The sequence below is a fragment of the Panthera leo genome, chromosome A1 (assembly GCF_018350215.1).
Source record: "Panthera leo isolate Ple1 chromosome A1, P.leo_Ple1_pat1.1, whole genome shotgun sequence".
Taxonomy (NCBI): domain Eukaryota; kingdom Metazoa; phylum Chordata; class Mammalia; order Carnivora; family Felidae; genus Panthera; species Panthera leo.
This window is the reverse complement of record NC_056679.1, coordinates 7,551,055-7,567,659: the sequence shown is the minus strand read 5'-3', so window position 1 is coordinate 7,567,659 and position 16,605 is coordinate 7,551,055. Positions and strand designations below refer to the sequence as shown.

Sequence of the window (16,605 nt, the reverse complement as noted above, 5' to 3'; positions counted from 1 at the left end):
CAACTTTGAAAAGAACAAAGTTGTAAAACTTACCATCTTGATTTCAAGACTTATTATAAAGCAACAATAATTGAGACAACGTGGAATTGGCATCCAGGTAGACAAATAGATCAATGGAACAGTATATGCAGTCAACTTATTTTTGACGAAGGTAGACAAGTAACTCAGTGGAGAAATCAATACTCTTTCAGTGAATGGTGCTGAAACAATTGAATATTCACATGTAACTGTAAACATATGAAAAGTTTTGACCCATAGTAATACCATATAAAAAGTCTACTCAGAATGGGGTGCCTGGGTGGCTCAATTGGTTGAGCGTCCAACTCCTGGTTTCAGCTCAGGTCATGATCTCTTGGTTTGCAAGTTTGAGCCCCACATAGGGCTCTACACTGACAATGCAGAGTCTGCTTGGGATTCTCTCTCTCCCTGTCTCTCTGCCTCTTCCCCGCTTTTGCACATGCACCCTCTCTCAATAAATAAATAAACAAAAAAATGTTTTTTAAAGTACTCAAAATGGATCATAGACCTAAATGTAAAACTAAAATGTACATTTAAAACCTGAAACTCTAAAACTAGGAGAAAACCTTTATAACCTTAGATGGAACAAAGAATTTTTAGATACAAAACCAAAAGCGTGATCCATAAAAGGAAGATTGATAAATTGGACATCTTCAAGATTAAGAATTTTCGTCTTCAAAAGACAAGCCACAGACTGGCAGAAAATAATTGTCAATTACATATTTGATAAAGGACTTGTATCCAGAATATATTTTTAAAAAGAACTCTCAAAACCTGAAGATGGCCATGTAGGAGGCTCCTGAACTCACTTTCTCCCATGGACACACAACATCAACAGCTACACATGGAACATCTTCTCCGAAAGAAATCCAGAAACTAGCTAAGTGACTCCAACGCAATGAGGAAATGAGGAAAAAACCCCACATTGAAATGGGTGGAAAAGGCAGAGAAATATGTCAATCTCACCAGAACCCAATCCCTGACATAGCAATCAATATACAAAGGAGAGGGAACTCAGCACCCTCAGCTCCTCCCTGAGTAATGAAAGGGTTTGTTTGACCCAACATCTAGCATTCCTATTTTTTAAGACTTCCACCTTGGGACCGGCTCCCAGAACTCCTGGCTCTGAAAAACAGTGGCTCTGGAAAACAATGGGGCTTGCATCCTTGAGACTATACCAAACAAAGAAACAGATTGTAGCAAACAAAGAAGCAGTTCTTTGGGCCTGGGAGGACTCCCTGTGGTTATCCCCCCAGGATGCGGTGCAGAAGCCACAGATAGAAATGTCTCCCAGTCTTTCCCTTAAAGAGACCTGTTTGCAGCCTGAGAGTTAGGCTCCTAATTTAACATATGTCTAGGAACTGACTGTGATCCTGCCCAAGACTGGGGAGGCTAGCAAGCATGTCTCTACATTTTCCTTCTGTTAGTATCTCCCTGAAGGGGGAATGTGCACGGGTTTGGAGCCCTGACTTTAAATGCTACCACCTTTGAGTCAGCCTTCCAGTCACTGTTCATCTTACTTAGGTCCTCCCCTTTGCGACACTGACAAGGTCTTGGCCCACCCTCACTATTAGGAACCAGTGACCTGGACAATCACAAGGGTTTGGGGGCCAACAAAGACCTAAGCCTGGATTTTCTGAGAAGGTTCCTCTCCTGCATGAGACCATTCTGTGAAGGTTGGGAGAGGTGGCTGTTTTATCCAATGCACGGACACCAACACAGAGAGTCAAGGAAAATGAAAAGGAGTGTGTTCCAAACAAAAGAAGAAGTGAAAACTCCGGAAACAAACCTTAGTGAAACAAAGATAAATGGTTCACCCATAAAGAGTTCAAATTAGCGGTCATAAAAACTCCACGGAAATACAAAAGATCATGAGACTATTATGGACACTTATATGCAAACAAATCAGACAATCTAGAAGAAATGGATAAACTTCTAAAAACATACAACCTACCGAAGACTGAACCGGGAAGATCAACAGAAAATTTGAACAGAATCGCTAGTAAGGAGATTGAATGGGTAATGAAAAATCTACCAACAAAGAAAATCCAGGACCAGTTGGCTTCATTTGTGAATTCTACCAAACATTCAAGGAAGCATGAATGCCAATCTTTCCAGAAAATTCTTCCAGAAAAAAAGAAGAGAGGGAAACACAAAGTCATGTTATGAGGCAGCATAACCCTGAAACCAAAACCAGGCAAAGACATTACAAGAAATGAAAACTACAGGTCAATATCCCTGATGAAAATAGATGCACAAATTCTCCACAAAATATTTGCAATCCAAATTCAACAATACCTCAAAAAGGCCATACACGATATCTAGAGGGATTTGTCCCCGGGATGCCAGGGTGTGTCAGCATCTGCAAATCAATCGATGTGATATGCCACATTAACAAAATGGAGAACAAAACCCCTGTGATCATCTCAATAGATGCAGAAGAAGCTTTTTAAAAAATTCAACACCCATTCATTGGGGGCTTAGACGGTTAAGCATCCCTGGATTTTTAACTCAGGTCGTGATCTCACAGTTTGTGAGATCAAGCCCAGTGACAGGTTCTGTGCTGACAGCTTAGAGCCTGTTTGGGATTCTGTCTCTCTGCCCCTTCCCTGCTTGCACTCTTTCTCTCTCAAAATAAATAAATGTTAAAAAAAAAAAAAGTAATTCCATTTACAGCTGCATCATAAAGAATAAAACACCTACGAATAAATATAACTGAGGAATTAACAACTCTGTACACTGAAAAGTATAAGACATTGATCAAACACATTAAGACAAATACATGGAAAGAATGTCCATGGTCATGGATTAGAAGAATTAACATTGTCCAAATGTCCATACTATTTAAAGCCACCTACAGAGTCAATGCAATCTCTATCAAAATTCCATGGCATTTTTCACAGAAATAGAAAAACAATCCTAAAATTTGTAATGAACCACAAAAGCCCCTAAATAACCAAAGCAATATGGAGAAAGAACAAAGTGAAAAGCATCACACTTTCTGATTTCAAACACTGTTACTGAGTTCTGTAGTATTTAAAACAGTACAGTTTTGGCACAAAAACAGACACGCAGATCAATGAAACAGAATAGAGAGCCCGGAAATAAACTCATGCACATGTGGTTAATTAATTTGTAACAAAGGGGCCAAGCGTATACAGTCGGGGAAAGATGACGTATACAGTTGGGAAAACTGGACAGCCACATGCAAAATAATGAAACTACACCAGTATCTTACGCCATACACAAAAATCTCGAAATAGGTTAAAGACTTGAATGTAAGACCTAAAACCATAAATCTCATAGAAGAAAACACAGGGGGTAATCTCCTTGACATCTGTCTTAACAAGATTAGATTTTTTTGGATTTGACACCAAAGGCAAAAGTAACAAGAGAAAGAATAAATGAATGGGACTACACAAAACTAAAAAGCTTTGGCACAGCATCAGAAACCATCAAAAATATGAAAAGGCAACCTATGGAATGGAAGAAAGCATTTGCAAATTATATATCTGATAAAGGATTAATATCTGAAATATAAAAATAACTCCTACAACTCAGTAGCAACAAGAAAGAAAGAAAGAAAGAAAGAAAGAAAGAAAGAAAGAAAGAGGGAAAGAGAGAGAGAAAGAAAGAAAAGAAAGAAAGAAAGAAAGAAAGAAAGAAAGAAAGAAAGAAAGAAAGAAAGAAAGAAAGAGGGAAAAAAGAAGAAAAAGAAATCTGGTTGGAAAATGCACAGAAGAAATGAGTAGACCCTTTTCCCAAAGAGGACATCATCACTAATCATTAGGGAAATGCAGATCAAAACCACAATGTCAGAATTCTAACCACCTGTTAGAATTGCCGTCATTAAAGAGACAAAAGATGACAAGCGTTGGCAAGGATATGAACAAAAGAGAACCCTTGTGCACTATCAGAGGGAATGTGTACAGCTACTTTGGAAGAGTATATAAGTTACCAAAAAAATTAAAAATAGAGCCTTTGATCCACCAATTCGACTTCAGGGTGTGTATCTGAAGGATAATCACTATCTCAGATAGATATCTGCAACCCCCCCCCCCCCCAACAGCACTTTTTACAGTAGCCAAGACTTGGAAACAACTTCAGTATCCACTGATGGATGAGTGGTTAAAGAAAATGTGAGATAGATACGTAGGTAGGCAGGTAGGTGGATATACATCTATATGTATACTGTTTTCCATAGTAGCTGTGCCCCTTTACATCCCCTCCAATAGTGTACAAGGGTTCTCTCTCTCTCTTTTCTAATGTTTACTTATTTCTGAGAGAGAGAGAGCATGAGTGGGAGAGGGACAGAGAGAGACACACACACACAGAATCCGAAGCAGGCTCCAGGCTCTGAGCTGTCAGCACAGAGCCCGACGTGGGGCTCAAACCCACGGACCACGAGATCATGACCTGAACCAAAGATGAACGCTTAACTGACTGAGCCACCCACGTGCCCCACAAGGGTTCTTTTTTTGTCCATATCCTCGCCAACACTTGTCATCTCTTGTCTTTTAAATGATGTTTATTCTAACAGGTGTTAGATAACATTTCATTGTGGGTTGTTTTTTTTTTAATTTTTTAAGTTTGTTTATTTTGTGAGAGAAAGAGTGCAAGCAGGGAAGGGACAGAGAGAGGGAGAAAGAGAGAGAATCCCAAGCAGGCTCCTCACTGCCAGCTCAAAACCAGATGTGGGGCTCTAACTCATGAAACTGTGAGAAAATGACCAGAGCTGAATCCAAGAGTCAGATGCTTAACCAACTGAGCCACCCAGGTGCCCCATCACTGTGGTTTTGATTTGTATTTCCCTAATGATTAGTGATGTTGCCCTCCTTGGAAAAAGGAGGCACAGTTTCCAACCAGATTTCTTTTTCCTCTCTCTCTCTCTCTCTCTCTCTCTCTCTCTCTCTCTCTTTTGTTGTTGCTATTGAGATAGGTATCTATCTATTTATGAATATTATTCCACTGTAAAAAAAGAAAGAAATTTTTGACAACATGAATGGACCTTGGGGGCATTATGCTAAGTGAAATGAGTCAGAGAGAGTAAGATAAATACTGCACGATCTCACTAATCTGTAGAATCTAAAAAGTCAAACTCACAGAAACAGATCAGATTGGTGGTTGTGAGAGGCATGGGTTGGGGGTGGAAGAAATGGGTGAAGGTGGTCAGAAGGTACAAACCTCCAGTTACAAAATAAATCCTGGGGATGTAATTGTATACCTTAACCTTATACAATGTTACATGTTGACAGTAACATAATGAAACTAGGAGGAAAAAACTATCAAAACAATAATAAGAAAATAAGCGACCCAGTTTTAAAAGGCTTGAATTGGACAAGATATGTGGACAAAAACACTGCCAAAGAACATAAAGTATGTCATATAAGCATCTGAAAGGATACTGAACATCATTAGTAGGAAAATCAATGTTAAAACCACAATGAGATATCATATACCTAGTACAATGGCTAAAATTAAAAATTCTCATCACACCAAGTGTTGGTGAGGATGTGAATTCCACAGCTGGAATCCCCATACAATGACAATAGGGATATAAAATGATACAACCTCTTTGGAGAGCAGTTTGGCACCAGAAAGTTACATAGACACCTCCCTCCCATATGACTTGGGTACTCCAATCCTTGGTATTTAGTCAAGAAAAATAAAAGCATATGTCCATACCCAGACTTTCATACAAATATTCATAGCAGCTTTATTTGTAAGAGGCTAAAAGTGGAGGGGCGCCTGGGTGGCTCAGTTGGTTAAGCGGCCAACTTCGGCTCAGGTCATGATTTCGCAGTCTGTGAGTTCGAGCCCCACGTCGGGCTCTGTGCTGACAGCTCGGGGCCTGGAGCCTGTTTCAGATTCTGTGTCTCCCTCTCTCTGACCCTCCCCCGTTCATGCTCTGTCTCTCTCTGTCTCAAAAATAAATAAACGTTAAAAAAAATTTAAAAAAAAAAAAAAAAAAAAAAAAAAGAGGCTAAAAGTGGAAACAATTTAAATTCTGTCAACAGGTAAATGAATTCAAATATTGTGTTATATCTATATAATAGACTACTACCCATCAGTTAAAAGGCATGAGCAACCGATATACTGCTACAATAGGGATGAATCTAAAAATAATACATACTGGGGCACCTGGGTGGCTCAGTCGGTTAAGCGCCGACTTCAGCTCAGGTCACGATCTCGCGGTCTGTGAGTTCGAGCCCCGCATCGGGCTCTGGGCTGATGGCTCAGAGCCTGGAGCCTGCTTCCGGTTCTGTGTCTCCCTCTCTCTCTGCCCCTCCCCGTTCATGCTCTGTCTCTCTCTGTCTCAAAAATAAATAAACGTTAAAAAAAAAAATTTAAAAAAAAATAAAAATAATACATACTGATAGAAGCCAGACAAAACCAGAAATTTCGTACTATGTGATTCCATTTATATGAAATCCTGGAAAATTCAAGCTAATCTATAGTGACAGAAAGGAGATCAGAGGTTGCTTGGTATGTGGCTGTGGGGTGAGTAGGAGGAAGGGATTACAGAGAGGCAGGCACATGGCAACTTTTGGGGGCACAGAAACTTGACTGTGGCGATGGTTTTACAGATAGATATGTATTTATGTCAAAACTTACCAAATTATGCATTCTAAATATGTTCAACTTATTGTATATTAATTATACTGAATAAAACTATTTGCAAAAAGAGTGGGGAGGGGCAAAAACCACTAGGGAATAGCATAGAACAGGGAAAGTTCTTGAATTCGCTAATTTTGTTTTGTTTCCCCCATCCCTTGCAGCTGTGCTCATTTGATTTCCTTTAAAAGACTAGGGTTGGGGCACCTGACTGGCTCAGACGGAAGAACATGCAACGCTTGATCTCGGGGTCCTGAGTTCGAGCCCCACGTTGGGTCTAGAGATTTTTTTTTAAAAAAAGAAAAAGGGGGAAAAAAAAGACTAGGAGCTATATTCAGGGAATTAAAAAGTCCATAATGACTAAATGCTAATGTGATTGTAGTAAAACTATTAAATTCACACCTTACATGTAGCTATATAAATTGGCATGGCGCCTTTGGAAAACCAAATGGCGATGCATTCCAAGAACCATTTAAGTAGGTTTATATCCTTTAATCCACTAATTCCACTTCCAGAAATTGATACTAAAGAAATACCATTTTATTTTACCTTATCTGATCTTGTTTTAAGTTTATTTATTTTGAGAGAGAGAGCGAGACAGAGAGAGAGTGTGCGCGCTCATGAGCAGGGGAGGGGCGGAGAGAGAGGGAGACCGAGGATCCCAAGCAGGATCTGCACTGTCAGCACCGAGCCCAACAGACCGCTCGATCCCACGAACTGTGTGATCGTGACCTGAGCCGAAATCAAGAGTCGGACGTTTAACCGACTGAACCACCCAGGCCCCCCAAATGACGGTTTTGGTTTTTTTTAATACGATATTTATTGTCAAATTGGTTTCCAGGCAACACCCAGTGCTCATCCCAACAGGTGCCCTCCTCCATGCCCATCGCCCACTTTCCCCCACAGTTTTGTTTTTTTTTAAAGACATAAACTTATTTTCTGGAGAGGCAGAAAATAAAATTTAGAAAGCTTTCAAACGCATGAAGAAAGCTGAATCATAAGATAGAGGATGAGAAAGCCGAAAAGCAACCCGATTTCCACTGCAGGACCCCCACACGAGTACAAACTGCTAGCAGCAGGCTCCCAGAACGTGGGCTGCCCACACAAGAGAGGAGTCTCCCCTGGGGAATCTGATTAGCCCAGGAGAAAACCTAAAAATAACCATACAGAGATGATGGGACAGCAAGTCAGACTTCATTCTTATATATGAGCACGCTGTCCAGGATCGTCAATCATTTGGGGGAAAACATCCAAATGATAGGAGAACAGAAGGTGAAGGAGAGACAAAGAATCAAAGAAATAATTCAAAAACCTTTTCCTAAGAGAAGAATATGAGTTTCTGGATTGAAAAGGCCCCCTGAGCATCTTGCACGACGGATGAAAATACTGGCCGTAAGGCACCTAATTCTAAAACTTTCAGGGCAGAAAGGAAACATTTCACAAGCATCCGTAAAGAAGAAGAAACTGCTTGCATGCAAATAATCAGTTCCTCAGGGCACTACCCTTACTTCAAATTCTTAGCAGCCACTATGCTTATTTCACATGGTCAATATCACATTGGACAGCACAAAGACTATTTCTATCATTGCAGAACCTTCTAGAAGACAGCACTGCTCCAAGTACCCCTGCCCCTGATTCATAGTGAGACTTGATTTTGATGAAGTTGTATTTCATATGTACTTTCCCGTTGGCCACCTTTGCCAGATTAATTTTGTTTTGTTGTTTTGTTGTACAATGAATACATACTTTCTTTTCAAGGTGTGCGTGTTATCAACATCCTTGTCTTTATTTTGTTTTACAGTTGTTTTTTCAGCAATGATATTTGAGACTATTACAAATCAAGATCTGCCTGTGATCAAGTGTGTTTTAATCAATCATAAGAACAATGATTCATCACTGGGGATATCATCATCGTATCCCATGGTAAAGTAATGTTAAAATTCTAACTTTAGCTATTTTCTCTAGAGACCATACTTTGTAAGCTGTTGAGGCCTGCCATGGCCATATGGATTTTTCTTTCTGTGTTTGTAAGTATATTATGTACTCGTATGCACTCCATTCCATCCAGATCACATTCTCTCGGGTTTGAATTCAGGAAGGACACCAATGCTGAGCATGAATAAGTAACAGAAATTACCCTTTCTCCTTGAAGAGAACCCAAGCTTCTCCCTCAAACCTGAGCCCCTAATTTCCAACTGCCTCCTGGTTATGGTTAAAATGGGTTTTCCGTTTGCTCATTAAAATCTACCTATTTTATTTCATCTCTACTTCCCCAAACCTGCTCCTATACTTGTATTAACTGATTTCTGTTTCGGCCCCTGTCTAGTTCCCAGGCTTGAAAGGTCAGCATCCTTTTGGGCTGCTTCCTCTCTCTCCCTTACCTTCACATTCGGTCAGTTACCAAGTCTTGTCAATTTCCTTGCTTTGATAGTTCTCACTTAATCTCCTATTCTCTGGTCCCACAGCCACTTCCAGAATTCAAGCCCTCAGTATCTCCCCCAGAATCCCAATGATATCGCAAGGGACTTCTTCCTTCTAGAGTTCATCTCAGACAGGGCTGCCAGACTGTTCTTTCTGAGGCACAGCTACATCCTTCACTGCCTGGCTTGGACCCTTCAGTGACTTCCCATTAAGCTGACATGAGATTGCTCTATTATCCGACTCTGGCTCCGTTGGGTTCCACCTTTGTTCTTCATCACCCTTCTCCTCCAAGCAGTTCGTATAACAGCTTAGGTATTTACTCAGAGGAAGGCAGCTTAAATAATAGAGGACTGAAAATATTTCAAAATATTAGAAATATACGGCAAAAAGGGAGCATACCTTAGCCGATTCCGTGAACATTTTCAGTGAAGGATTCATGCCGATGGGTAGTCACTGTTTTCTTTTACATGGGTGTAATACCTAAACACATAACATGATGCCCTGAACTTCACTCCCCACCCCCCTAAAATCAGAGATAGCGAAAATATTCTCAAATTTTAAAAATAGTGTGAATTTTATAAGAATATAAAACTTCCGGGGGCGCCTGGGTGGCTCAGTCGGTTAAGCGTCCGACTTCGGCTCAGGTCCCGATCTCATGGCTTGTGAGTTCGAGCCCCGCGTCGGGCTCTGGGCTGACAGCTCAGAGGCTGGAGCCTGTTTCAGATTCTGTGTCTCCCTCTCTCTGCCCCTCCCCTGTTCACACTCTGTCCCTGTCTCTCTCAAAAATAAACATTAAAAATAAATAAATAAATAAATAAATAAATAAATAAAACTTCTGATTTAAAACATGATTTTTTATGTCAGATTTTTAACAGAAATTGGCCTCATAACATATTGCTTATTAATAATGACATTTTGCATACACAGGATTTCAGTGTGGACAAAAAAATGTTAATATTATTTGCCATGATGTTTTAAACTTTTATTGTCTTTTCAACTTAAGAAAATAGCTGCTTACGTTTAAGTGTTTTCTTATAAAATACAGTCTTCAAAAAGAGCTAACAATGGGTCTTGGTTCCTAGTATTAAGTCCTGCATTATTTTTTTCATGCAGTATAAATTGTATGCTTATGCAATATTCAGGGTTGGATTAAGACCTAATCGCTCTCAAACAGCATTTAACAGACAATCCTGCAAATCCTAGATGCTGCAAACATGTGCAGTCTGCATGGCTTTTACCTCCTTGAAGTTGAAGCTGCTCTTTTTGGGTATTTTCCTACTTTAACGTGAAGTGGATTATTAGGGTAGCAGCGTTCTTGAAAATAATGGTTTAGATTTCATCCACAGTTCACACGGCTCAGATGAGACATATTTCTTTCTTTCTTTCTTTCTTTTTTTTAAAGTTTATTTATTTTTGAGAGAGAGAGAGTGACAGAGCGTGAGCAGGGGAGGGGCAGAAAGAGAGGGAGACGCAGAATCCACAGCAGGCTCCAGGCTCCGAGCTGTCAGCACAGAGCCCGATGCGGGGCTCGAACTCACGAGCCGTGAGATCATGACCTGAGCCGAAGTCAGGGGCTTAACCGACCGTGCCACCCAGGTGCCCCAGATGAGACATCTTTCTGGGAATCTTATAGTTCGGGCGCGTTCTGAATAACCAAGCACTCTAGTAGACAAAACGTGCCAATGTAACTCGAATAAATAGGCAGCTATATCCTTAGCTGTGTTACCAATATATCCTAGAACCAAAGTAAGATGATTTTACTGTTCCCCCAACCCACTTAATTGTTTAAAGTCATCATTTATCATTTCTGTTTGAAGATGAATGTGGTGTGGGTGCTGGGTTTCTCCACTGCAGAGTTACTGTTTGTTTTCTTTGTAATTAACAAGTATCTGGAGGAAGATGCAAATATCCGGTCTCTCCTCCAATTTTCACCTACTGATTTTAGCACCCAGTGGGGATCTTGCCACAACAGTTTTACTGTGATGTTCGCCTAAGGGTGATTTTCTTTTCCCCCCATTCCCTCTACATTTATACAGTGGAATTCTGTGAAGAAGAGCCATCTCTTCTTTCTACTCAATTTATTCATATCAATATGGACTCAGAGATATTTATTCTATTCTATGAGTTATGACCTGAGACTATCATTTTTATTATGGTATTCAGATTTGTCCAACCTAGGCCATTGGGAGCCACTTCATATTGACTTCTGTGTCATTTCAACACATTCCCTTGTTTTCTCAAGCACTTCCTTACTTTCCAGGGCTGCAGGACAGTTCAGCCCTGGAATGAGCCATTTCTCTAAAAAGCTCTCCAAAACACTGGAGAATGGTGTTTAGAAACCAAGGTCTGAGAGTTGGGTGTGCTCATTGCTATTGGGACGTCATTGCCTCTAGGCAATGTATGTACTTATACTACTCCCCCCCCCCCCCACACACACACTCTATTTATCTCTCTATCATCTCTATATCTATCTATTTACCTATCTATGTATATACCACCAGAAATCATGCTGATAACTTTGCTTTCAATTCAGCTTTCAATTCAGCAAAGGGTTTATTCAACCTTTTCTTCTTTCCAATTTTGTACTTCGTTCTTCGAGAGTAAGAAACCTGGTTCTAATTATCTATAATAAATGACTTATGTAAACCTAGTGTATACGTAACCTGATTTCAGAATTGCTAACCCACACCCCAGTGAGAAACAGAATTACGAACTCGAATACAGCCTTTGTGTACAATTCTTTTTGTCTTTAACTTTATAGTATCCAACATAATATTTTTCTTTTCTTTACATTTATTTATTTATCTTTGAGAGAGAGGAAGAGAGAGGGAGGGCACGAGTGAGTGCAGGGCACAGAGAGTAAGAGACAGAGAATCCCAAGCAGGCTCCACACTGTCAGTGCAGAGCCTGATATGGGACTTGAACTCATGAACCACGAGATCATGACCTGAGCTGAAATCAAGAGTAGGACACTTTACCGACTGAGCCACCGAGGTGCCCCAAGCACACATAGTTGTATTAGCTATTGCCAGATGCTCCCCAGAAGGGTTGTACCAGCGTGCGTTCCTCCAGAAATGTATATAATAGCTGCTTCCTCCCAACCTCACCAACAAAACGTGTGGTCATACTTCAAAATTTTTGGCAGATTGACAGATAAGTAGTATCTCAGTGTTGTTGTTGTTGTTGTTGTTGTTGTTGTTGTTGTTTTTAAGTTTAGTTATTTATTTTCAGAGAGAGAATGTGAGCAGGGGAGGGGCAGAGAGAGAGCGAGAGAGAAAGAATCCCAAGCAGACTCTGTACTGGCAGCACGGAGCCTGACATGGGGCTCGAACTTAAGAACCGTGAGATCATGAGCTGAGCTGAAAGCAAGAGTCGGACGCTTAACCAGTTGAACCACCCAGGTGCCCCTCAGTGTTGTTTTAATTTATATTTTCTAGTTATAATTGAGTTTGAACATTTTTTTCATATGTTGAAGGGCAAGTCTTTCTATCTGTCTTTGGTGAACTGTCTACTCAGTTCTTTCTCCCATTTTTCTTTTGTGTTTTGGTCCTGCATCCCTCATTGTCAAAAAAATTCTTTATAAATTAGGGGGATTTATTTGTAGTCTGTGTTGCAAATATTTTCTTCCAGCATGTCAGGTTTTTTTATTTTGTTTCGTTTTGTTTTTACTTTATTCTGTGCCTGTCTTTTAAGACCCAGCTCGAAAATAAATAAAACATTAAAAAAAATTTTTTTAAGGGGGGCCTGGGTGGCTTAGTACCGCTCAGGCCATGATCTCATTGTTTGTGGGTTTGAGCCCCACGTCAAGCTCCGGGCCGTGGAGCCTGCTTTGGATTCTGTGTCTCCCTCTCTTTCCCTGCCCCTCCCCTGCACGCACTCTCTCTCTCAGAAAATAAATAAAATATTAAAAAAAAAAAAAAAAAAGACCCAGCTCAATTTCTGGATTTCAATGAAGCATCCCCACCACCCCCATCCCAGCTTGGAAGTTACCTGTCTCTTCTCCAAAGTTCCAGAGCACTCAAATTTACCTTTCTTTCTTTTCTTTTTTTTTTTTTTTTAAGATTTTTTGTTAATGTTTATTTATTTTTGAGAGAGAGAGAGAGAACAGAGTGCGAGCAGGGGAGGGACAGAGAGAGAGGGAGACCCAGAATCCCAAGCAGGCTCCAGACTCTGAGCTGCCAACACAGAGCCCGACGTGGGGCTCGAACCCACGAACCGCGAGATCATGACCTGAGCTGAAGTCAGATGCTTATCCGACTGAGCCACCCAGGCGCCCCCATCAAAGTAGTTGGTGTCTTTTCATGGGGCACATTGTATTTCACCCGGTGTTTTAGTTATTCCTTCCTACTAGACTTGAAACCCTTTAAGGACAAAATCAATGTCTTTTCTTCCTAGTCCCATAGTGCCCAGTAGATGGTCTAGCACTTATCAGATATTGAGTACATGAACTTACCCGTTACTTGCTGAATAAATGAATACAGAAAGCCAGAAGTATGGCTTGTGATCAGTAGCAGAAGACCTACCTACCCTGCTCTTCACCTGAAGAAGCCTGTGTGTGTGTGTGTGTGTGTGTGTGTGTGTGTGTGTGTGTGTGTGTCTTCATGCACATGTGTGCGTGGGCATGTTGTGCTGGGTGTTAGGAGAGTGACAGGTGAAGGGTCCCGAGACAGAAGTTGCTATCACACCTTCCTCTCAACATAACCTCAGTAACTTAAAGCCACCAAGAAGTATGGTGGTGGCAGTGAGCCAAGGTGGGGGGTGGAGGGGTGGGAATCTGCCCAGAAAATATTTTGGTTTTTAAGTTTTTAAGTTTCTTCTAACACAGGTACCAATTTGCCATTGCCATGTAGATTCTTATCGACATACCAATAATCACAAACACAGTTACCCGCCTATTACGAATTTTGTGACTATTGTTTGTACATTAGTTTGCTAGAGCTGCCGTAACACAGTATCACAGACTGACCTAAACAACAAATTTATTGTCTCGTAGTTCTGGAGGCTAGAAGTGTGAAATCGAGACGTCCTCAGGGTTGGTCCCTTCTGAAGGCTCTGTTCCAGGCCTTTCTCCTTGGCCCTTAGAGCTCCATCTTCATTTTCTTTTCTTTTTTTTTTTAAGTTTATTGATTTATTTTGAGAGAGAGAGAGAGCAGGGGAGGGGCAGAGAAAGGGAGAGAGAGAATCCCAAGCAGGCTCTGAACACAGGGCTCGAACTCATGAACTGTGAGATCATGCCCCGAGCCAGAATCAAGAGTCGGACGCTACCTACTGAGTCCCCCACGTGCCCCACTGTCGTCACTTTCACATGGCACGCTTCCGGGTGTGTGTTTCCTTCAAATTGCCCCTTCCTGTCAGCACGCCAGGCACACTGGATTAGAGCCCATCCAAATGGCCTCGTTTTAACTTGATCACCTGTGGAAAGGCCTTATTTTGGATAAGGTCACATTCTGAAGCAGTGGGGCTTAAGATGCAACATCTGAATTTTAGGGGGAACACAATTCAACTCCCAACAGTGTGTCAAATATATTAGAAATGCGGCCTAAAGTTATCTATCTTTTCTATAGAAAATTGTGAATAATAGGATTTTCGGTCAGTGACATGTTCTCCGGTGTCGACCTCCTTGATAAAGGTCCCAGTCAGGGGCGCCCGGGTGGCTCAGTCGCTTAAGCCTCGGACTTCAGCTCAGGTCCTGATCTCGCAGTTCGTGAGTTCAGGCCCCGCCTCGGGCTCCGTGCTGACAGCTCCGAGCCTGGAGTCTGCTTCGGAGTCTGTGTCTCCCTCTCTCTCTCTCTTTCTCTCTCTCTCTCTCTCTCTGCCCCCCACCCCCGCTCGTGCTCTGTCTTTCTCTCTCTCTTTCTCAAAAAGAAATAAAAACATTAAAGAAAAAAAGACAGGTTCCAGCCAAGAAGAGGATGCATCAAACGTGCCCTTGTAGTCAATTCACGTTGTTTCCACTCAGGCATCAGAACCCGCAGAAGACCTTGGGTGTGCCTTGAAACCCGAGAGCGCAGAGGTGGTTTATGGAGCGGCCACTGTGGAAGTGGACATATCTGCATCCATCACACTGCAAGTCCTGGTCAACACCCCAGGGAACATTTCCTGTCTCTGGGTCTTTAAGCACAGCTCGCTGAATTGCCAGCCACACTTTGATTTACAAAACAGGTAACTGGGCTGGAGGATGGTGGGGGGGGGGGGGGGGGGGGGGGGGGGGGGAGGGGAGGGGGATGGGAGGGGGCGGAGAGAGGGTGGGTTGGGGAATGTGCCCCCACAAGGATTTTTGGAGGAAAACATCCTGGCCGCAGAATGTGGTTCATACGGTGTTTCTTTTCAAATTTCTATCCATATCCATTATAACTCTTTATCTCCAGAGAAATGCTGAACTAAAAATACAGTTAGGACATGAATACCTGGCATTAAATAGCTGTCAGACCTATAGGATGTACCACACGGAAAGTGAGTTCTAATGTTAACTGTGACCTTGAGTGAGTACCCGTGTTGGGTCACCAGTTGTAACAAATATACCACACCTATGCAAGATGTTAATAATAGTGAAAACTGCGTGGGGAGGACATAAGTGGGATCTCTCTGTACTCTCTGCTCAATTTTTCTGTCAATCTAGATTTACTCTAAAAAAAGAAAAAAAGCCGGTTAACTTAAAAAATGACATATAGATACACAGATATAGTTAGGGCTTAAGAAGGCAGTGAATGGCTGGAAAAATGTACAACAAATAGTGAAAAGAGTATTTGGGATTTTTAGGATGTCTTACTTTTTTAATCGGATCTTGTCTGAAAGGTAAAATGTTAGAAACTTTTCATTACATTCTCCTTAAAGTAGTCAGAAGCTGTTTTTGGGGAATGCTCGGGGAAAGAACATTTGGTTTTAATCTGTTTTGTTTCATAGTCTGAATTCTGAGCAGAATTGCAATGATGGGCGACAGTCACAAAGTGTTTTAGTAAGAAATGGATCCGTGTATGAGGAATATTGGTCTCATGATCTAGAAAAAGACACCTCAGCCAAGAATTGTGATTTAATGGCCAAGTTTGTATCTAACTCTGCCGATTGCTGCCCTCTGCTGTCCCAGCCCCTGTGGATGATCCCAGATAGGGGCAGGAAGAAAGCGGCACAAGCCATTTAAATGCCCACTTAATAATTCTAAAGCTGCTTTTCTCTCTAGTTCTTGGGGGTGTTCTGGGGTCCCATGGTGTAGAGGAGGCATTGTGTTTCCAGCAACAGTGCAGGAAGTGGTACCTACATGGTCCACAGGGGGTAACCTGCCTGCCTGACGTAGGGGGGGGATGTATCTGTGACCGATTCGTACCAACTTTTTGCATTTGTTCCTTTAAGGTCAAACAAACTCATAAGTAATTTTTAGGACAGTAGCTATAATTCTGAAGTTTGGTTCTAAGTCTTGGAGCACATTCATTTTCCTTTCCTCTTTTGAGGCCGTATTACTCACTTCTGTTTTTTGGTTACTTGTATCTTGGGGTTAAACCAAAGCCCTCTTTTAGGCAGAATTTTGGCTTCAAGAAATGTTCTGGTAACCTTAAA

The 16,605-nt window shown here is 41.4% G+C and overlaps 1 protein-coding gene across 4 annotated transcripts in view; it reads left to right on the top strand.

Annotated features, from left to right (window-relative positions):
• FLT3 (fms related receptor tyrosine kinase 3) overlaps positions 1–16,605 on the top strand; it is a 123,705-nt gene that overhangs the window by 61,108 nt on the left and 45,992 nt on the right. For all 4 annotated transcript variants that reach the window (XM_042940036.1, XM_042940187.1, XM_042940109.1 and 1 more), the window contains 2 exons: positions 8,435–8,556; positions 15,014–15,216. In XM_042940036.1, the coding sequence (XP_042795970.1) occupies positions 8,449–8,556; positions 15,014–15,216 (311 nt within the window). In that variant the 5' untranslated portion in view covers positions 8,435–8,448. The remainder of the gene's footprint in view (positions 1–8,434; positions 8,557–15,013; positions 15,217–16,605) is intronic.